Source organism: Haliaeetus leucocephalus, unplaced genomic scaffold (assembly GCF_000737465.1).
Source record: "Haliaeetus leucocephalus isolate CR32 unplaced genomic scaffold, Haliaeetus_leucocephalus-4.0 Scaffold229, whole genome shotgun sequence".
Classification (NCBI taxonomy): Eukaryota; Metazoa; Chordata; class Aves; order Accipitriformes; family Accipitridae; genus Haliaeetus; species Haliaeetus leucocephalus.
Genome location: NW_010972665.1, coordinates 6,155,510 through 6,178,122, shown reverse-complemented (window position 1 = coordinate 6,178,122; position 22,613 = coordinate 6,155,510). Strand labels below are relative to the sequence as shown.

Below are 22,613 nucleotides of genomic sequence, written 5' to 3'. Positions count from 1 at the left end.
CTAACAAAAATCACTAAGCATTCAAACGAGAAGCGGCTGTGAGCCGAAACACAGATAGCTTTTTACAGACTTACTCAAAGCTATTCTGATTTGCCGCAGTCTGTGGATTAACTACTGCATGATGCTTTCAGAGGCTCAAAAAGCCTTTGAAGGTGTTTGCGATGTCACTGCTTAGATATCCAACAGCAGTGAAGAACAGGTGATGGTTTCTGCCGAAATAAACAAACACTTTGCCGGGGTGCCATACGCCAGCCCCTCTCGGCATCAGCACTTACGTGAACTCCCCTGCTTCCCCGCCAGCCTAAACAAGCTCAAGGTCAAGTACGTAACAGTTCAGGGCCTGTTCCTTTGGCCTAGACTCTCAGCGATCCAAATCCTCTTCCCTCCCCCCCCGCCGTGTCTAATTAAAACACTGAACTCTCGGTTGCAGTTCACGCTGTGCTGGAGATCAGCTCACCCGGACTGCACCCAGCCTGGCCCTCAGCTCTACCGAGTGCCATCGTGGGAAGGGCAAAACGAAGGAGCCGCCTGAGCCGAAGAGAGGGTCCTGGGTAACCTGGTGGCCACGCAGACAGCAATCCATCACCTCACCGGTGGGCCACCCGTGAGGCAGCTCCCCGGCTGCCGGGTGAGGTTTACCCGCTGTAGCCGGCCGGCTCCCTGCGCTGCTGCCCCTGCCCTTCTGCTGGGCCGCTCCCCACCGCCTCGCCTGCTCCCTGCCCGGGCCTGCGCTCTCCTTCCACCGACTCCATCGAGGCTGCGCGGCCCAGTCCCTCCCGGTGGTTGTTTCCTGGTCTCGGTACCGAACGCCAGCAGAGCACTTTCCGCACCCTGGACTGGTGTAGTTTCTTCTTCTGAGTTCGGACCAGAGGGTCTCGTCCTATCAGCTTCTCCTAATTCACTTTCCTAACGATAGTTTAAAGAAAAGAGATTACCTCAGAATTATTTATAGCATCCTGATGATTCACATGACTTCTCTATCCTCACTTCTGATGCTTCTCATTCCCTGAACACATGCAATGACCCCTCCGTTCCCCTTCCACGTTTTTTTTATCCTCTAATCTTCCATTTCCTCTTTTCTCAACGTTAATTAGAAGAGACCTTAGATAGTCACCGCTGTGAAACAAAATCATCCCTTTGTTATTGTCCAGATGACAAGAAGTAGTATCCAAGAAGGAAAAAACAGCAAGCACTTACAGAAATAAAAATACAAAAATGACACAGATTAATATCTGAATTAAGAAATAATATTTCTGTTATTCTTACAATGAGTTCCAGTGGTGGGTCTGAATTAAAGAACAGTTAGGACAGATAACTTAAAGCGTTTTACTACATCTGGACAGAGTATTGTAACAGATCTTTTAATATACTTAGAGCCAACTGGTGTCTTAAAGCAAGGTAGTATGTCCTAAAATCTGGCATTAGAAACAGTATCCATGCTATCCAGATTTCCTGCAACAACTTTGTTTCAGATGATAATTCTTGCTCTTAATGGTTTCATCCTTAACACTAACTAGAATATCCATGCAGATGCAGCAAACTAATAGCAGGTGTAACCACCATCAGCCTCCCCCTGTAACACATATGGAACTGATCACACTTCAAGGATCTCATTAGAAAAAAATTCAAAATAAGGGGTGGAGGACAAGAATCCAGAGTCCACATCTGTTTTCTAACAATCTGAATTAATGCCCTGCCTCCAGAGCTTGTGGTGCATGCTAATCTTGTTAGTCTATTCATTTGTTTATACTCTCACAAGGTTTTTCATGCCTTGAATCAACTTTTAATAGAAATTTTTTCATGGGCACTTCTCTTCCCATTCATGATTACACAGTTTCCCTATGGCAACTACCACAAATTCTCCTATTAAATAGTGGCATTATGAAAGTATTTAAGTTGTCTTTTAATGCAGTTTTGCAGCTGGAATTAAGGAGGTGAGAAGCCAGTACCATACAGTAATAGCTAGCTGTACTGTTTGGGAATCTTGTTGGACAGGATCCACCGTGTGATTAACTATGCAGACAGCACGATGAAAAAATTCATACACATGCTTGTTCAGTTTCTGCCTAGAAGCATGTGTTGGAAGCATGCTTGAAGAAAAATTGTAGCTAAAGATGTGAGGGATCTATAATAACAGGAAATACTACCATCCTGCTACAGTATTATATTTCCTCCAGCATACATATTTTAAAAGGAGTCTTAACCTGGGATTTTTACTACACTGGCTGTAAAATAATACACATACTGTAAATTTTCAGAGAAATGGCAGTGCAGTGATTAGCTTGGCTTCCCTCTCTGGCAGGTCATTCTTTCCCTTGCATCTGTTCGTGACCTTGTGGTAATTAAGAGGAAAGGAGAATAGGCTGACTAGTAATCGAAAATGGGATTTATTTCCAGCTGTTTCTCTGTTTCATTAGGTATCTCCGCAAGTCCCTCATATGGTAAATATTACCTATATTCAAAGGCTTCATATACATGGCTGATGCATTGCCTAATGGAGAAAGGTACACAGATGTTAAGTAACACAGACCTCTGCTTTACTGCTGTTTGTCATGACTTGTGTTCAGCAAGGTGCTATTCAACAGATGAAGAGCTTCTTGGATATTAGCCGCTCCTTCACAGAATGAAAATGTTGGTCCAGTTTCAAGTAATTATCTCATTTAATTGGTGTGGTTTGCAATATTGATCTGCTAAAGACACTAGCTGAGTAATTCTAATTTGGGAATAATCAAGTACTTCCCCATGAGTATTATTTTCTAGACTATTATCTGCCATGGACTCACAGATCTTTTTCACATTTTTATGTGACTCAAATGGGAGGACGTAAAGTTACAACAGCAAAGGGACACAGCCTTCTGTAATAGAAAATATAGCACATATTATCAGATCACCATGCGTGCAATACAAGACTGGGAGTCAAGAGTCTATTCCTGAGTCACTAATTTAGCTGGGAATATAGTTAATCCACCTTTGTTAGGACAACGTTTTTCCTTTCTCTAAAATGGGCAGGCACACCACATACCATATTTCATAGGGCTTTCTGAGGCATGGCCAGGCTTCATAAAATGCATGAAATCTGTCAAATGAAAGGATCTAACAACTGGTTAAAAATACAAAACAAACTACATCATTCACTAATATTCTGTGTGACCCACCTTTTCCTTTAGCTTTCTGATTCAGTTTCCTCACAGATGATTGCTCAGGAATCTGAAGCCACAGATGCAAAACAGCCTGAAGCCATCGGACGCTTACCTAATGCTGGCAAACAGAATCCAGCCTAGTGTGTTGGCCCCAAGATGACACAAGAGAGTCAATTCCTGTAGCTGACTCACTGTTGGCTTTAGGCGTAGTACAAAATGTATTGTTTTGAAGAAGGCTGGATCAGAGTTGTCTGCTCCATGACACATACATTTCTTAACTTCTTCAGGGAGGGTACAATTAGAGACAGAGCTGATCTTGACAGTACCTCAATACCATCAACCATGTGATCTATTTTTTTTAACAGTGTCAAAGATTATGCCTTTATGACAACAGCAGGAGAACTTCACGCTTTTTGATGTCCCCTGCAAATCAAGGTAATAAAACACTACTACAAGTTGATATATAACAGACTGGAGAGGGGATTGCACTGGCACAGAACCTGAAGGTATTCACACATTGAAGGCTGAAGCCCACAAGACCTGTAACACCAACTGAGGCTGTCCCATGAACAACAGAGACGTGGAGGCTCAGTGGAGGCTGTCAGGGATGTGGTGCTAAGAGTCACTACTATCAAAAGCTTTAAATGTCAATGCCTACTTCATTCTGGTGAAATTACCACTGCAAGAGGCCTTTCATCTGTTCACTGAACAGATACGCTGGTTGCAGAGCAAGCTTGTGCTTCCCTTAGAAGCAGTGCACAAGCTGCATACTTGCTCTGTGGAAGTCAACCTCTCCAGGTGACAAAATTCTGCTTCCACATCTACCCAACTACTGTTTCAATCCAGCAGCCAGAAACTGAGTAAATTGAGTGAAAATAATTGACCTCTTCTAAAAGGATCATGAACCAAGCCTCATTTTACATAAGGTGTTCAGCAGCCTCCAGGCAGCGAGAACTTCTGGTCATGAGCAGCTATAGCAGCTGTTAAGCTTGTGACGAGAGCCCAAGGAATCTCCACAGTCCCTAATGGACACAAATCCTCTCCCAGGGGCAGGTAGGCATGACACACAAACCTTGCACTGATTTCATCATCCACCAGTGTTAAATCCAGGATAGAGATTACTCTCTTTCAGTTCCTTCTCTTCGGTGTAAGGCGCTTTCCTCTCCCTACAAGGATGGGTTTTCTACCATATTTTTGTTCCCTGAAGTAATCTCCACTTAATTTTCTCTCTGTCTCACTTAAAGTCCCAAGGGACTGCAGTACAGTGCACTCCAGTTTTTGCCAAGTGTATGCTCAGCTATATCCTCTGTCAACCCATACTGCAGGATTTCAAGCCCAATAACAAGTATGATCTTTTTCACATGGCACATAGTCCTAACACACGCCCTTTGTTTATTCTGTTCCTTCTCCCTACACGCTCAGTGGGATCACTGTGCACTTATTTATTACTTTTGCCAAGCATTTGACTAGTCAAAGAAAGAGATACAGAAAGATTGTACAAAAAACCCCCATTCCCCAAATAGACTTAATCCTTATGTTTGCTCTCCCTTTCACCAGACGCCTGCTGGCAAAAATTCACATCCCCATTCACTGGTATGCTTTTTTTGGCTGCTGGTATCTTGGGAACATCTCAACAGCTGGATTTCGTGCAAACCTATATTCATATGATCTCATGATATTCTCATATATGGACATTTCCAAGCTGAATGCACTGAAGAATGTTTTCTCTGATGGTAATCAGTTACTTTTCAGAAGACAAACAGGCTTGTAACGTATTCTTTCTCTTGCTCTCCAATGTTCCGTCTTGCACTGAAAAATCTACTTTGCAATTTGATGATTTCTGTCACACACCCTGGATTTTTTGTACTTCATGTTGCCAGTTAAGTTGTCTTAATCTGTAGCTTCATTCTGAGTATTTATAAGTAACAAAAGTCATCTTGGTTAATTATCTAAGACCATCGAAATTCTCAGGACAGCTAGTCCTACTGAAAACCAGAATACTACTTGGCAGAAGTATTCTTTCTGGCTGCATTTCCCTGCAGTGGAAAGAGCTTCTCTCTCATTATAGAAGCAACCCCTGGAGTACGATACTAGAGAAAACCCTCGCTATTTTGTTTAGTTCTCCATGGCTATCAGACCAGCACCTCACCATGGTCAAACATAACACAATATGTAAAAATAAGAAGCAAGTCCCTTGGAGGGACTGAACTGTTCCAGGAGCCTGAGAACAATTCAAGAACCACCTCATGGAAATGTGCTGTAAAGGGGGTGAGTGACCTTGGCAGAGGTGGTCTGGAATCGAAATTGTGTTATTTTTTACAGTGTGTTGAAGGGAAAACTGATTCAATGAATGTTCATTGCTTTTTAATCGTATGGTATAGAGGGTGGCAGAGAGCATGCAGAAAAGCATTCACGAACAGGCTCCCTTTGCAATACAGAGAATGCATCGGGTGATTTTGCTTAAGAAAGGACAAGGGTAAAGGACAAACACATTCAAAAAACAGCAGCCAACTATTCATAAATATTCTTCTGCCCCTCAGCCTCCTCTCTCCAAAGCGCAGACAACATGTAGATAATCTCTCACTTCAAAAATCATAGCCTACCACGTCAGCATCTCATATTCAAACACAGAATAAAACAGAGTGGACTCACTGTTACCTGTCGCAGTTCCTCTCTAAAGACCCGTTTATAACAAAATTAAAATTCATATAATTTTTCACAGCAGAAATGATCAGATTTATCCTCAAAACAAGAATTTGTAAAAAATTGCAGTACTTCTACATAGTGATTTAAGCCAAAACACCCAGAAAAACACCATCACTCTAATTCTCATATCCAATTTAATTCTTATTTCACAAAAATTTTAGCTTACTAGCAACAGCCCTGAAGGCTCAATGCACACTGAGGTTGTTCTGTTTTGCTCAGTGCCTCAATGAAGTTACCAGCTAAATTTCAATCACAGAATCTTTATTACTGAGGCTATTTTGCCTTGTAATTGAGCTTACAATCTAACTTGATTTGGAAGTCACTGAGGATGACTGTACTTTGAACTCTCCAATAGCATCCCTACAGGGTCACTTTCAGATATTGAAATATAATATAGTAATAATAGCATAAAATAGTTTCAAATAACTTGATTTTCTGACTGCTAGAGAGGAAGTAAAGACTAAGAAAATCTGTTCTAGTTTGCAGGTTTTTATTTTCAATAGTTAGAACACTGTTTATCCTGGACAATGGCCTTCAGGATTAAGTAGGACACCTTAATGGCCTTTCACCTTTTACTTGCAATAGTTTGAAAAAAGGTAACTCAACTTAAATGAATATGAGGAACAATACCAGGAAGGAGACACCTTAAGTCTTTGAACACCAGCCTAGTGGGGTCAAAGACTGACACTTACCCAGTCAGCACCCATGAACCCTCAAGACAAACAATTAATATTTAACTAAGATCCTGCTAAAAATCACACACATTGTCAGAATACCATTAGCAGCACTATTTTTTGCATGTGATGTTACCAAGTCTAACCTATTTCAAAAACCTGCCAAACTGAAAAGAGCTCAGACGGCTCCTCAGGAACCCCTATGGTGCCCTCCAAACAGAAAGCACCACAGACAGTTGCCACCTCCCACAACACTGCCATACTTCATACTGCCCAGAAAAGATGTTTCAGCAGTCTTCAAAATGAACAAATAATGGAAAAAGCCCTGTAAGCTCACAAAATCTAAAGATAGTGTTTTCCAGTGTTTCTGCTTTCCCCGCCCTAGATGAAGACCTACAGGGAAAGAAACATCAAGCACCCCTTCCTCCTCTTTTCTCCCTTCCTTTTCTTGCCCCATTTGCTGTATTTATAGGATCCAAAGCTCTTCAGCACATTCCAGTTGTAGTCCGTGTAAATAAATACAAGGGTAAAAAAAAACAACCAACCTTTGGGGAGCTTGGACCACTGCCAGCCTGCCTGGGTAACTGGACTTTGCGTGGAGCTGGAAGGGTGTTTTTTAAAAGGAGGGAAGCAGAAGAGAACAGCTCAAGAATCTTGGCTCAGCCTGGGCATATTTCCTCCTAACTCTGGCTAAACCTCAGCACAAACGGCTGGACGGAGGAGTCGATGCGAAGCTGGGGAGGGAGGCTGCAGGGCTCTCCACCAGGACTACAGCAGAGCTTGGAGAGGCTGAAACCATGCTTTTCCTTTGGGCACTGGCATTTATTTTAGTCCTGCAGGAGCAAGATCTTTTAGGTAAGTGACTCTGAGGTTGCAAAGCAGAAACTATAGCTTAAACGTAGCCTGGTCAAAGCCTTTGCATGGGGCGGGAGGGGGAGGCAAAGTATTGCTGACTCTATGGGTTTTGTATGAAGGTGACACAGGTATGTGTCAAAATTCTGTGGGAATATTGTTTTTAACAGGAAAAACTTCATTTTTGTGCTATTAAAGTCCACTCTGGAGGCATATAGCTTTGATAGAGATTTTTCACTTCTCACAGGAGATACTATCACTGTATTTTCAGAAATTTAGAACTGCATTCAGGTGCTGCAGCCAGTGACCTGTGTTTCCGTAATTACTCTTCTGGCAGCCTTATTAAAATACACAGTAATCTACTCAGAAATGAGACTGAAGTTCAAGGTGAATAGAGAAAGATTTTCATTTATTCAAACTGTTAAGGTTTGCTGGTTACAGCACTGCATTTTTTTCTCTTCTGCTTTGGATTACTTATTCCTGAGATTTTGAGGCACATAACACCTCCTACAAATGCCTTAGGAGTATGAAGTATAAACACAGAACATCTGATAAGCTTGCATCTGAATTTTACTTTCATTAACAACAGATTAGTGCTGGAATAACCTCTAATCACATTGTAGCTGACAGTGTGACTGAAACCTATTCAGTCTGGCTAGATCAAGGGTTTATAGTCCCTGTGTAACCACAAACCTGGCTTCCCAGCCTGTTTGTATTACGTGTTTTCTGCTAGCTGATGCTTAGCTTTATTTTCCCTCTGCACTTCTTGACAACACACGTTTGTATTTCATGGCAGGGTAGTAAGTTTGCATTACAATCAAAACATTTCCTGAAAAACTGTTAGTCCCTTCTGCCCCCAAGTCCTAGTCACTCTTCCTTGACCTGACTCCCTCCCACCCGACTGGCTTTGTAGTGTTTATCAGTGTGATGAACTGAAATATCAATACCCCAGCAAGGGCACTCTAACTTGTTTTCATTCCACAAGTACTCACTATCGCCTTGTGAGTTTTGCGAGCTTCACAAAAAACCTGTGAAATTAAAGAAGAAAAAAAAAAAAAGGCTGGAAAAATGTTTTTGTTTATTCCCCCAAAGTATGGTTTTAAGCTGAAATCATTAGCAAACTCAGATAAAATCCAGCTAAATAGAATACTACCTGAATAATAACTGCAGTGGAGACTAGTACCCAATATCATGCCAGCTGGTAGCTACTCAGTCAGGGAATCATTTTCACTGTCTCAATGGTGTACTTCATATAGGATGGGAAATTTTGCGTCTGTCATGGCCAGGGGAGCACCTGCTTAAAGTACCAGCTTAAAGTACCAGCTTAAAAAAGTCATCCCTACTTTCCCTTTGCTACCTTTGAGTTAGGGAATCTAACTTTTGATTTGCTTACAGATCCTCCCTCCCAATCCCCATGGATTCCTCTTAAAAACAGTTCAGTGTTGGCCACAGTAGAGTTTATGTTTTAATTCAGCCATTAATATGACTAATCTCATATTCATAGAGCTCAGCCTTCAAATAGCTCAAGAGGAGAGGCTGGCGCGGGAGCCCTTTTGGATGCAACCATGTGCTCTTGCCTAATGGCCGCAGTTTCTAGTTCCTTGCTGTTGTTGCTGGGTAAGTTTGTGGGATGCTGCTCAAATGTAGCCTGGGGCACAGGAGCATTCAATACCTGCCCCATTTAAACATGTTTCCATTCTTACAAAAACCTCCAGGCAAATCGCTCTGAGGGGTGCAGCACCCCAACAGCAAAGTCTTTGCTGCATGTTTATGCATGTCAGAGAGGTGACCTGGAGTCCTCAGGTAAACAAGTAGCTGGCAAGCAGGCTGGCTCCACTGACATGCTCCATTTAGCTGAGCAAACCAAGTACTGAGCATGCTGCTAGGGAAACAGCAACAGCAGAGCTCCAGTAGCGGCATTGCTGCTCAATACTCCACACTGTGGCATGATTTTTTTTTTAAACAGCAGAAGTTTCCTTTGGTTTTAACTGCAAGCTAAAATAAACCAAGTGTAAGAATGTTTTTTTTCATTCAGCTAACATATTATGACTTCTCAGAATTCTTTGGATCCTCTGATATCCACGTGCCATATCAAAGCTGAGAAGATCTATAAGCTAGACCATTGCCTAGAAACTGGAGAGAAACAAATCCTTGCAGAACAGCCACTTTTGCCCAAAACTGACCACTTGCATTCTCACAGAACAGCGTTTTGCCTCCAGGAGATTCAAGTACTGCATTGTAGAATTAAATCCACAATAAAAATTTATGAGAGATGTCCTATCTTAAACCAGACTTGGACTCATATTTCTCTATTAATAAACTAGTAGTGGTTTAACCTATACCCCATGTTATAGGTATTTTCTGTCCTTATAGAAACCTACTGGCATTACCATCTCCAATGCAAGGATTACAGTCTTTGCAAACATTCATCTCTGAGCTCCAACAAGGAAGGCGAAAGAACATTTGTCACAACAAAGTGTACCCAGATGTAGGTGTGTTTTTAAGAGCATGAGGCATCTGAAGATAGGGGTCCTGTGCAAAAGTTAGCCTTTTTACAGATTCTATATATCTGTAAAACCGTATGTTTTGTTATATATAGTTAAAAGGAATTTATTAAGTTCTGTGGACTTTGTAACCTCCATGTACAAAGCAAATGTTAATATCAAACTCCAAAAAAGTCAGGGGTTTAGAAATACTGGACTCCTGCTGTTCATCTGCAGGATGCAACTACATTTACAAATGCAGCCAGTCTGCTCTGGTTGAAACAGCTGTGAATCTTGGCCATGAATGCCAAGATCTAGAGTGTGTGTGTGTCTGCCACAGGAAAATATATCTTCAAGCAAGTTCTTAGACTTGTTCAAGTATTAGAAAAAAACTACAAGGATATTTTTTCATTGCACTATCACATTTCTTTCTACTACCCTAACTTACTCATATGCAAACTACACAACCACAGAGCTGACTAATAAGTCACAGACTTGCCTCACCCCAACTCCCCATGACCATAGCTCCTATTACTAAAGACAGACCAAAACCCATGTCCTCATAAAATTGAAGAACTCTTTATCCCCAGATACCAGTGGTCATCCTCAAATTGATGGTGGCATCAAATACTCACGCATCTCACCACCTCCATTGCCAAATCAGCCTTAAGCTCACTCATGCTACACAACTTAAATTCATTACATACGCTACAACACGGCTCCTCTTCTTCCTAAAACAGCTCATCCCCTTCTCCACTCACAAGTAGGTCCTATACAGCTACTAGCTATAGTCCTCCTAACACTTTGCCTTAGTTTCCAAAACAAATACATATTCACACAGAAATAAATACATAATAAAGGGAGATTTTTGTTTGCAGCCCAAAGCTTCAGGGTATCCCATCGTAAATTACAGCATGAACTAGAGTAACCTACCTGCACATTATGTAGCTTATGTCTCTTATCAGTCTAATTCCCTGTAGTCATTTTCCATTGCAGCAACAAACACAAGAGGATATTCCCTGGCTGCTTGTTCAGAAGACCAGCATGCTGGAAACATATTCCAAGCCAACAGCTCCTTCACAGGAACATTTTATTGTTATCTTCCTTCCTTTGAGTGAAAATATACAAAACTTAAGTGCTTCTTAAAATTGCAAATATGGTAGCACAGCAGAAGAAAAGTGTTTTTTCAAGTAGTAATTTTGCTTCTGGCAGACAGCCAAGGCAGGGGCCCCAGATTTTGCTGTGCCTGAAAAAGAGTGCCCACTGGCAGCACAAACTATCCCTGGCCTTGTACCCCCCCCCCTCAGTCTCCACTGCTGAGTAAGCAAAATCTGAAGCTCCCTTGTGAAATGAGAATGACATGGATCATGATAGCAAGAACTTCCTCCAGATGAAATAGTTTTACACAGAAACACATGGCAGCCATCTCCTAGTCAGGAACAATTTCTACCAAGTCCCGTTTCCAATTTTGCGTATTTCACAAGCACAAGTGAGGCATGGTAAGACCACAACACATCACAACATGGCATCTCACATGTAGGTTGATGGGACAGGCAAGTTAGAGAAGTAAGAACTGGTAGGCTGATACCCTGACCCACCTTCACTAATGCAATACATCCCACAATGCATGAGATTTCCTTTTTGGTCCTTCTCTGTCAGGGGAAAAAAGAATTAAAATAAGTTCAATCTTAACTGACCTAGGATCTGAAATAATATTCATAGTAGCATATTCTATGTCTTGATAAACAGAGTACGAACCAGGTCTGCAGGTTTGGAACTTGACTTTCTGATATGGTTATTTAGCTTCTAAAATTAGTATTAAAAATAATTAATTTCATGGAAGAAACTTACTTCAGGATGTTTCCATTATTATCAGAGGCTCATGAATCTTGGACAGCAGAGGAATCCCTTGGATTTTCTTCCATGTTTGAAGTCTTTCCAAGACTTGGCATTCAGGCAGCAGTTGAAGCATACAGTGAATGTATAGATTACAGATTAAACCCTAATCAGGCATTAAAAACTTTCAATGTACCTTCTTGAAATGATTTTTAAAAAAAACCCAAACCAAACCAATCCTCCTCTGCCCCCCAAATTCCAGAAGAGCTTTCTACTGTCAATTCTCTGTCTAATATACAATGCTTACCTTCCACCTCCCACTTCGGATATTCTACATTTGCCCTGTATGGAATTTGCAGTGTTGTTCTGCCATAAAAGCTAGAGCCTAATAAAGGTGTGTGTACATATATATGTTTACGTGTGAGTGTGTGTGTGTGTGTATATTTGCATGTATATATAAGCAAACCCCTGCAGTTTTCTGCAGTGTAAGTATAGTAACCTATGACAGTATATAAGAAGCTAAGAAATTGTACATATTTATTACAATTCCCGCAGTCTTTCTTGCAGTCACTGAAGGCAAGAATTCCCTTATCTTTAAGCAACTAGAAACTCTAAAATCTAGAAAGAGGTTCAGAGGTGCCTAAATCACAGTTAAGTATTAGGCAGTGTTTTATGGATTACAGCCTGGAAGATGCTCTATGTCCACTTAAAGATAGGCTCCTGAGCATGTAAGAATTTGAAGACAATCTGCGCATTAAAAAGCATTTCCAATACAACACATTCTAGCCAAATCAATTATTTTTGGTGTCCTAATAATAAAATTTGATACAGATTAAGTTATATACAATACAGCTTAAAATGAATTTGGGCACACTGGTGATAATGAAACTGGTAATGGTACAGAAAATTAACCCAGTACTTCCATATCTAAGGATGCCAATATAATTAAGGGTTGACATAACCAGAAACTAAGTTTGATGCCGTTAAGAACAGTCCCCAAAATTAAATATGACTAACACTCGTGGCTTAACATGGTCTTAGGTCTGAAAGCACTAATACTGATAGTATCAGTTCAGGTTCAAAGCAATGGAACGTTTGCTGTATGCAGCTGCAAGTTAACTTCACCAACCACTTTTGTAAACCATGTAATTTCTTGTGCTAACACTTCAAAGTTATATATACATGTTAAAGTGGAGTCCAACACTTATATTTAGACAAGGAATAATGTAAGCAAGGATCAGCAAATCCCTTCAGAGGTCTGTTGCATTCTTCCCAAACTGGTTAGGGGTTCACCATTTGAATTTGATACTCAAGTTCATGACCTTTTTCCTATTGGAACATAAATCCATTACCACCCCCTTCATTTTCTGATTAAAAGCTATCTGGCCACCTTATGCTATACAGTCCCAGGAATAAAAGGATACTGCTAAACCTAATGCAGTGCAAACAAGAACACACAGCACAGTATGTTTTCTTGAAGAGTTAGACATGTTCTCCTTTACTCCCTTTGGTCCATCACATGATTTCAGGCTTCCTCATTTGCCATCTGGTTCCTGTTTCCATCTCACTTGTCTTTCATTTGGCTTGTGGCCTGCTTTGTTCTACCTCTCCCTCCCTACTAAGCACAACATGAACTCTCAGTTAACTGTCAAAACCACACTAACCATAGAATGATACAAGAGGAATTTTATAGACTTTAAGACCAATAGGGAACACTATGGTCACTCAGCTTGACCTTCTCCATAACACAGACCAAAGAACCTAACCCAGTAATTTCTGTATCAAGTCTGTAACTTCAGTTTGACCGGCAATGCCTCTTTAGGAAGAATACTTATAAAGACCTACCAGATCTGTGTGATCATGTACTTCAGTTCTGTCAGTCTTAGTACCAGCAGCAAATGACAGTGAAGAGGCAGTTACTCAGGTTTATTCCGATGTTTAGTATTAGCAACTACTTAGATGATCAAAATTAACCATTTAACAGCATCTGGATAGACAGAATCCTGATGATCCTAGAAGGGAACTTCTTCAGGGATTGTGTAGAAGCAACACCTTGGGGAGTTAGGGGAATATATCAAATGTACAGGAGGCAGAGGAGCTTAACTGAGAGGTGTTCTAAAACTAAGGCCTTTGCTCCTAACCTGTTTGCTAAGGTTGTTTTAATTCTTACTTCATTGCTCTTTCTATCTCCTACTACAAAATTAAATTTTGTAGTCAGGCTGACCATGATACATAGATCTTTACTCTTCATCATGCTACTTCTTTCAAACATTGAGCATATTCTTCTATTAAACATATCCTTATTAGCAACCAATTCAGCGATTCTCCATTTTCCTGCTCCATCTGCTGGTGTCTGACTGTATGACAGCACAGGGCAGTTAGAACCACCTAGCCTTTATGGGGCGGCATCAACGTAGCACAGAAGGCTTTATCAGAGGTAAAAAGGCACGGGTCCTTTTCTTATCTTGAACAAGAGAGTTCTGATTCTTGATGGAAAATAACCACCTGGGTATCAAATAGAATGGACTTCAAGAATTGAAGCATCTCACTTGCAGGAAGCATGAGGTGGGAATTTGCAGATCGGAAGTTAGCTGAAAGGTAACATACTCTCTGCCATATTGAAACATTACAACAAATACCTGCCTGAAGTAATCCGTTAAGTTTCAAATGAGATATTTGAGACATTGAAATATGCCTACTACACACTTGCTTAAGCTGTCAGAAGTTGCAAATACCCACACATTTTAAATATGTAATTTATACAGCATACAAAGAACAGTTTACTTGTAAAAGCTGTTAGCTTTAAAATTTACTATCAAAGTTTTCTGCATTTATGCATCTGCTTTGACACATAGACAAGTAAAAATTCTAATTTACATTTTAAAAATGTTTCTTCAGCAACAAGAGAGCAAGTACATGGAAGTATCCTAAAAGGCCATTAGTCTTTTGCTTACATGGCTTGCAGCCTTCCATTCTTTGCTCCCTTTACAAGGTGACTGCTATTATTACATGAGGTAGAGATGCTACTGGAGGTCAGTGCCAAAGGCAGACTGTGTCATTTTCTTTCACCAACTGCAATACAGAGAAGGGCAGCACTCATAAGCAACATGTGACTCCCTTTGAGCACGTGGAAATTACCGCTTCAGCTGAATTGTCTGACCATAGTGACCCAGATACGTGCCATATTTACAAGGGACCGGATGTGTCCTGTGAACAGCCCATCCCAGAGATAAAGGCTGTGGGTTAAGAGCCAAAGCCAGACAACAAAATAACAATCAGGGGTTTTAGCAGCCAAAGCCTCCAGCCAAGGCTCAGAAAACAGAAGAAAACTACACTGACCAAAGCACTGGCTGCCCAGCCAGCAGCAGCAACCGCCCACCTCAAGTACCCTGTTCTAGCATGGTGGTGAAGGGGCAGTCACAAGTACAAGAGCAAAAGTTGCTAACCAGACACAGACACGCAGGCCCTGGCTGAGGGGGTTTCTGCTGGGTCAGCCCTCAGCCGACTCCATACTGTGAGCTCTGGGAACTAGACATGCTTTGGTTTCTACTAAATCTTATCACTTGCTAACAACAGCTCTAAGGTGCTTCCTGAGACACTTAGGCTTCGACTGTTTGTCAAATTTTTTAGGTACTGCACTAGTCCTGTGGTTCTGAGTAACATCTTACAGTCCTATCAAACTAGGACAAGACACTTCCTCCTCCTTCAGTAAGCCAAATACAGTTTATAAAGCAGCAATGTGCTCTGAGTGCCAGAAAGCTGTCTGTCTCTGTGTCAGAAGAGAGGAAGCAACCACTCCAAGGAACAAAGCACCACCGAGTCCTGCATTTCACAGCAACCCCTTTACCTAGTTCTCTAGACGTGCATGTGCACACAAAGCTGTGCAGTGTTTTGCTAACCTCACAGTGAGATGCAACAACCTTACCTTGGCTATATATACCTATCATAGCACACCCTGCTTTGAACAAATGACAGTCGTCCGTCATACGTAACCTCCCCATCTACGTACACTGCCTAGAGTAGCAGTCAGCACAATGCTGAGGTTTGTGCTGAACAGAATCCTCTTTCACAAGGAAGGGCTAAGCTATAGGAGTGATTAAAGTGGCATTTTGTGTAAGAACTTATATAATTTCTGCTTCAAAAAGTCACTTTGTGGATTTAAGGTCCTGTATCAGGAAAGAGGTGAAAGGAACCCCTTCACAGTGCCAGCAGGCATGCCCGCCATGCCGTTAGGCAGTTTGGAAAGGCCAGAGAGTCTCTGGGTCAGAGTCCGATTCGGGCGGGACAGACAGCTACTTCTGCTTCTCCTGCAGGAAGAAGGAGCTTTCTCTGGGCTTTCTTTAACGGACCAGCATGATATAAGATGCATGATCAGAGAAAGAGAAGTGGCCAACACTAACTTGAGCTAGCCAACTTAACCCCCTTGCATTTCCATTCCTAGGGAATGGACAAAACCAAACAAGCCTGGCATGTAACTTATGGCTGGCCAAAAGCTCCTTTAACAACCGCATACAACTGGTGCTGGCCTTCACCCAGACTTTCCATCCAATCTTGTAATCCAGCCATCTACACCTAGGTTAATACAGTGAAAAAATAACCTCCTGGGGGTTTCTTAAATTGTTCCATTTGCTCTTAGTCCACCTAATGATTTCTGCTGCCTCTTTTCACAGTTCATTTGTAGTTAGATCTGGGAACGTTCCCAGCAGTTAACAACTGATCCACAGTTACATCATCACAATGCCTTCTGCTTGCCCTTGGTCCTCTCTCCAACGCGGTGGGTGGCAGTTCAGCGTACAGCTGAATCGGGCCATCAGGCTTGATGCTGAGAGAGCTAGAGCTAGGAATATTGCAAAGGTGGAAATTTTATTGATCTCTGACAGTAAAATGGAGCTTACCTTGCTATTATCCTATTATTAGGAAAGCCAAGGTTTGTCGACAAAGACTGGTCACTGCTTTGTAACCTCAATTTTTGACACAGAGTTTCAGTATCTCCGTATTGTTCCAGCCACGATGGAAAAAAAACATGTAAATAAGCAAGAATTTTGAGAAGTACCATGGTTCACTGACTACTAAGTTACAAGGTAACAACACTCCCAAAACACCACCAGCAGCAACAAAGGGAAAAAAAGGGCAACTACAAAGCAGCTAGTGTTTAAGTACCTGCCATATTTCAGCAGTCTTCTGTGAACAGGTAGATTAATTCTTTGGGATTCTGTCCTAACAGCACCACCTCCTGGTGCATGCACCAAAAAACCCAAACCAAAATCTTGTTACAAATAAACCCCCAAAAATTCTCTTAGCTCTGCCAAACCCATTTCTAAATGACATCAGATCACAATTTAATCCTCCTCTCCTCTCCACCCTCCAATTTCAAGGATACCATTCCAACTCAGAGTACATCTCTCATCCCATCAAACTGCAATGGCTACAATCCTTACTGACATGTGTTTGCCATCATCTGATACATACACTCCCAAAATCTTGGCACAGACTTGTGATGAGGCACTGCAGCAGTTCCAAACCACTGCTCTCGCCCAACAGTACTGAAGACAGAACTAGTTGCTCTTCCTGTGTTTCTTACTGTTCATTATAACACAGACTCACAGTTCCCCTTTTGTCTGTGTTACAGTCGAATGATGACAGAATGAGTTACTGCTGCTTTCTCATTATTATAGCTTCTTCAGGCCTCAAACAAGAAAAAGACCTAACTTTACATGGAGCAAGATATGTTATCATTTTAGTGAGGTTTAAAATACTCCGCTATAGTTCTATGCATACATATTAAAATCTAAACATTACTGAATTGTTGCACAGAAATTATGAAAAGCAAATTGGCTCCATTAAAGCATGCACACCAGCAGGTACTGACCTTTCCTGGAGGACAGCCAGCAGAATGAAATGTTCGAAGAGCAAGAGCTCACAAGTACTGAGGTAAATACAGATAACTGACAGAGATAAGTGACTTTGTATATAGCACCATTTACAAGTGACTTGGTCAGCAAATCGCATCAGCTGTACATACTTTTAGTGTTTCCCTTCCCATTGCAAAATCAGACTGTTAGGGACAAGTTTCCGGCTCAGGGCAATCACCAGCTTGTATCCATTTGGGACATAAGTGGACCAACTTAGCTACTCTTCAAAGCTTTACCACAACAGCTGCTTCTGAAGAAAGTCTAAGAGGAGCTGATGTGTAAGGTAGATCTTCCCAATGCTTAGGTTTTATACTTGTAGAGACAGAGTTACAGTCTATAAACTTACCCTGCACTGGTAGGAAAAAACAGATTGTGTAAAACAAATGCACAAACAAAACAAAACAAAAAATACCCCTGGCAAGAGAAAACACCTTGTTCCAACCAACCATGACAACACGTACAGGCAAGGAGACGTTCACAGTACTAGGGTATAGCTGTAGTTACTGGGAGAGAGGTTCAGTTTCTACTTGGGACTCCTACATTTGGCTTCATAAAAAAAAAATGCAGTTTAGCATGCAAAATACCACTTCAGAAGTCAGAAAGGTAAGGGCTGCTATTAAAAAGCTCCTGCTAATTAACTGTGGCTGTTTTTACAGCTGCTGCAGACCCTGTCAGTATGTTACCTGGAAGTTTGGGAAGAGGGAGCTGGTGTAACGAACATGATACGATCCACAAACGCTTAGATATTATTGAAGAGGTAAGAGCTATTGCACTGGTTCCTGGTCCTTACCAGACCTCTGCCCCATCCTTATTGACTACAGAAAAGAAAGAAGAATGATGATTCTAGACATTGTCCCTTCTCGATTTTATTCAAGATCTATTTTTTTCAGATGTCATTATTTGTAACTATCCATAAAGCTATTATGACCAGAAACATATAATCTTGATGAATTCCAAACAACTGATTAACCAATCACTGACTGCTAGATATCAGCCTTTTCTAAAATGTTCATAACTGTGCCTTTAATATAACAATCTCAGAACCGATACTTGTAAAGTTTCGCATCCAGTCTTGGCTAGATGTAAACTCTGCAGGTGATGAAGAGTGACAGACAAGTTTCTGCTCGCACCTGCAGACACTCAAGAGCAAAATGAACTCCGTGACTGTGACTCTAGGAAAGCTGCAAAGCTTTAGGTTTTCTCCCTGATGTCTTAAGCACTCACAAGATACATGGCCAGTGCTAACTATTCCCAGCTGGCTAGCTGCCAAACTGCATGCTGTTGGTTCTCATTTAAATGGCAATGTTACCTCTTCTGCTCTACTCCCAGCCCTCTTCTTTCCACCCCATCAGCTCCTCTCATCTTCCACGTGGATTCTTTTCTTGGATATGATGGTGGCTCAGAAATGAGAGAGAATTAAAAACAAATTAACACAAAGCTCCCTCCAAGAAGTCAAATTATGGGTGATTCTTTATAGAGAGATGCTGTAATTTTGCAGAAGTTTTAATACCTTGTGCCACTAGAGGCCAGAATAACACAAGAAATATTTAAATCTGCAATGCGCAATATAAATTACATTAGCTGTTGGCATTATGGGACATTAGATTTGCACTTCCACTAACACATTCAGTACAATGCCTTCCAATTGACCCTTTGACTACACCGTTTCTCCATTTGTCTCCCTTGTTTTCATTAGAAGGTAATAAAAACAGTGGAGCATCTAGAATCAGAAGTCAAATCGCTCCTCAACATCATCAGTGAGACAACATCAAATATCCCCATTGCTCCAGGAACCCCACTTATAGACATTTTTGATGGTAAGTATCTAGTGGGATATAACCTAAACTGAGAACAGCTTTGCATATGTTATTACCAAATACGTCCTCTTTTCTCCCCCCAAGATGTGAAGTAATTCCTTCATTCAATCCAGTGCAGCTAAGGCCTCCGCTGAAATACTGGGTCCAGTTTTGGACACCAGGTTTCAACAACCACTGGGGGGGCAGGGAAGAGAAGGGGAAATAAAAGAATAAAAAAAACCAACAAAATGCCAAACAAACAAGAAGCCAGCCAAAGAGCTAGATACATGAGCTACACAGAAAGGTTGCTAAATTGGGGATGTTTAGTCTAAAGAATATCAATGTAGCCCACCAGAACAAGTAAGGCTGCCATGAAGATGAAAACTGTGTTTTCTTCCCCATTGCAAAACTGAATAAAACAAGAAATAATGCAGCAAGAAAGACTCAAGCAAAACACAATGCAAAGCTTTCTTACAAGGACAGTGATCCACTGAAATTACATGACTGCAGTTTCCTCAGCACTGGAAATGTTAAACAAGCATCACACCTTAGAACTGCACGATGGACTAAGCAATCTCAAGCTCTCTTTCAGTTTTAAGATCCTGTGATTCTTTAGTTTCATGTGTGTCAAATGAAACAAAGGAGGGTAACAAAATACCAAAGAAGTTATTGGAAGTATTAGCATTTTGATATCTTAAATCCAATTTTGACATGCAAGCCTCTCACACAAAACATGCTCCTGGATAAACATTTTTGATATACATTAAACCACAACAGAAATTATTTGGATGAGACCACCTATTCTACACAGCTTCTTATAATGCTCTGCCCTCTTCATTCTCTGCCCAAATATCAACAGTGAATTTAACAAGGTGAGAGACACTCCTGGTGGAAAATAAACCTCTTGTGGAAAGGTATGAGCATCCAGAGACATGTTTATGAAGTCAGTTTTGTCATTGTTGGGTTTTTTTGTTTGTTGGTTTAAGAGAGCTGTACATGGGTACATACACACCTGTATACCATAGTGCACTTACATGATAGAAGGTGGGCTTGAAGTAGACAACAGTAGAGTTTATGTTGGTTTTTATTTCTTGCAGTTGGCTGTACAGATCTGGTCACCATGACTGATACATCCTCACCAACTTTGTTATTCATTAAAATTTCCAGTTTTCTGTAAGGGGCAGTTAATAGGTAACAATTCAGTTACTCCCCTGCAATAATAGTTTGTTTAAAAAAGAAAAGTATTCCAGTAAAGTATTACAGTGAATTTAAAATGGAAACCTTGGCATATTTGCAGCACATCTATAGTAAGTACTACTCAGATGGAGCTTGCAACAACTGCCAAATGGCTCAACAATTGCAGATAGGATCTTCCTTCTGTGATTTGGTGAATCAAAGTGACAATTTTCCACTTTAAAGGAGCAGGCATGATTCATGTTTTAAATGATGTTTATCCACAAAGATTGATCCTGATTGTATAACCAAAAATAATTACATCAACTCTTCTCTATACAGATACCAGCTGAGCACTGTGAAGACAGAAGACAGCTGAATGTTAACAGTATGGTTGTAATAAACAGTAGGCACTTTTGTTCATTTAATAAGCTTGTGTTTCCAGAATTTGAGCAGGGCTGAACGATCCTCAGCTGTAGTTTGCCTTCTGTGTTCCTGTGCTTTATAATAAACAGGTATTTGCTTTTAGACACTATTTCAAAGCTTTTTATTTTAAATCTTTCAGCAGCCCTACTTTATCAAAACTGCATTTCAAATACAGCATTCTCAGTAAGAAAACAATATCAGGTGGGGTCTGGGACTGAAGCACAGCTAACAAACTTCACTTAATTCAAAAGCTTACTCCTTCCCTTGCAAAGAAATGAACTCTTGCTATTGGTGTAAATCAATGAGGATACACTTTCAGCTGCAATTTCCTCTCAAGATATGCTTAGATTGTCTGACAAAAATGAGTGTATGGAGTGGTCTGGCTTTGGACATAGTCACATTGCTGCCATTGACTGAAACAGGAGTCTTATCTGCGTGTCCTAGGCAGAATTGGGACTAGTCAGAATTTGTCATTTGGATGCGCAACCACCTTATTCTGTAATCTTTACACTCTTCTCCACTGCTGTAGTGACATGCAACCCAGGTTTAATTCCAACATCCACGCCCATGACACCCCCATTTTATTCCATGACAAACAGTCACACAGCTTCTTCTAGGAAAAAGGACCTACCTGACCTTTACAGAATGGAGAGAGAGTGTGCGTGAAATAAGAGAAGTAGTTTGCACATTCTTGATTAACAAGCAGTCTATTTTCACTGACCTAGCTCCAAACCTCTTCCCCCCTTCTACTTTTTTTTTTTCTTTACATGTTTCTATTTTGAGAATGATAAGCTGAAGAGATGTCATCCATGCTAGCAGAGAATAAAAATTCAGAGTTCCAAGAGTCAGGGAAGATAAATTACAATATGCAAAATGAAAATACTGAACAATAACTATAGATTACATATATCAGGTACAGACAATTGCTCATCAACAGCACACAAGTCCCAGACTCTTGTCAACACAACAATTTCTGAATAATTCTGTGGATTCAGCAGAGAACTTCTATGGAAAAACTAAGTTACATAAACTGAGTGATCACTCACACGTAAATCAACATGAACACCAAAAAGCATAGTCTGCAAAGAGTTAGAAGATAGACAGCTTTAATTTCATAATCTCTTCCTACATACATATATTTAAGGCACAATGCAAAACCTTAAAACATTAACCATAGAATCTTTACTACTGTCAACGTTACTACTACCTTGTGACAGTTGGCCTAGTGAGAATGAAATGTGGAACACATCTTCCTTAAAAACAATCAAGAAAAGAAAACAGAACTTGACAAAACTTCTTCAAAACAGTCTTAACTAGACACAATAACTCAAGGCTGTTCTCTCCACATATCAGGGAGTAGGCTAGCATGAACCAACTCTGCATACAATATATATAAAACTTGCATTAAAATGGCACATAATGTTTATACAAAATAAAACCTTAAATCACACAACTGTAACTTTTGTTCCATAAAACAAACATATTACTCCAGCACAATATAAGCAGAAAAGAAATAATGACCTGTCATTAATGGATTGCTGAGGGTATTATACAGAATCCTGAGCAGATGGCACATAAACTTGATATTTATACTTTTTTGGCATTTATTACCTAC

General features: G+C 40.7%; 1 protein-coding gene across 1 annotated transcript; it reads left to right on the top strand.

Annotated features, from left to right (window-relative positions):
* Positions 1 to 15,914: 15,914 nt before the first annotated feature.
* On the top strand, positions 15,915 to 19,452 carry PLAC9 (placenta-specific 9). The gene is made up of 3 exons (XM_010567924.1): positions 15,915 to 15,927; positions 18,260 to 18,360; positions 19,300 to 19,452. Exons 1-3 carry the CDS (start codon positions 15,915 to 15,917, stop codon positions 19,450 to 19,452), a joined length of 267 nt encoding a protein of 88 aa, XP_010566226.1.
* The last annotated feature ends 3,161 nt before the right edge of the window (positions 19,453 to 22,613 follow it).

What these genes read in the sequence shown, in the direction of transcription:
- PLAC9 (XM_010567924.1), top strand. An exon ending in GCTTAGATATTATTGAAGAG is followed by an intron (nt 18,361 to 19,299) that starts GTAAGAGCTATT and finishes TGTTTTCATTAG; the next exon opens with AAGGTAATAAAAACAGTGGA.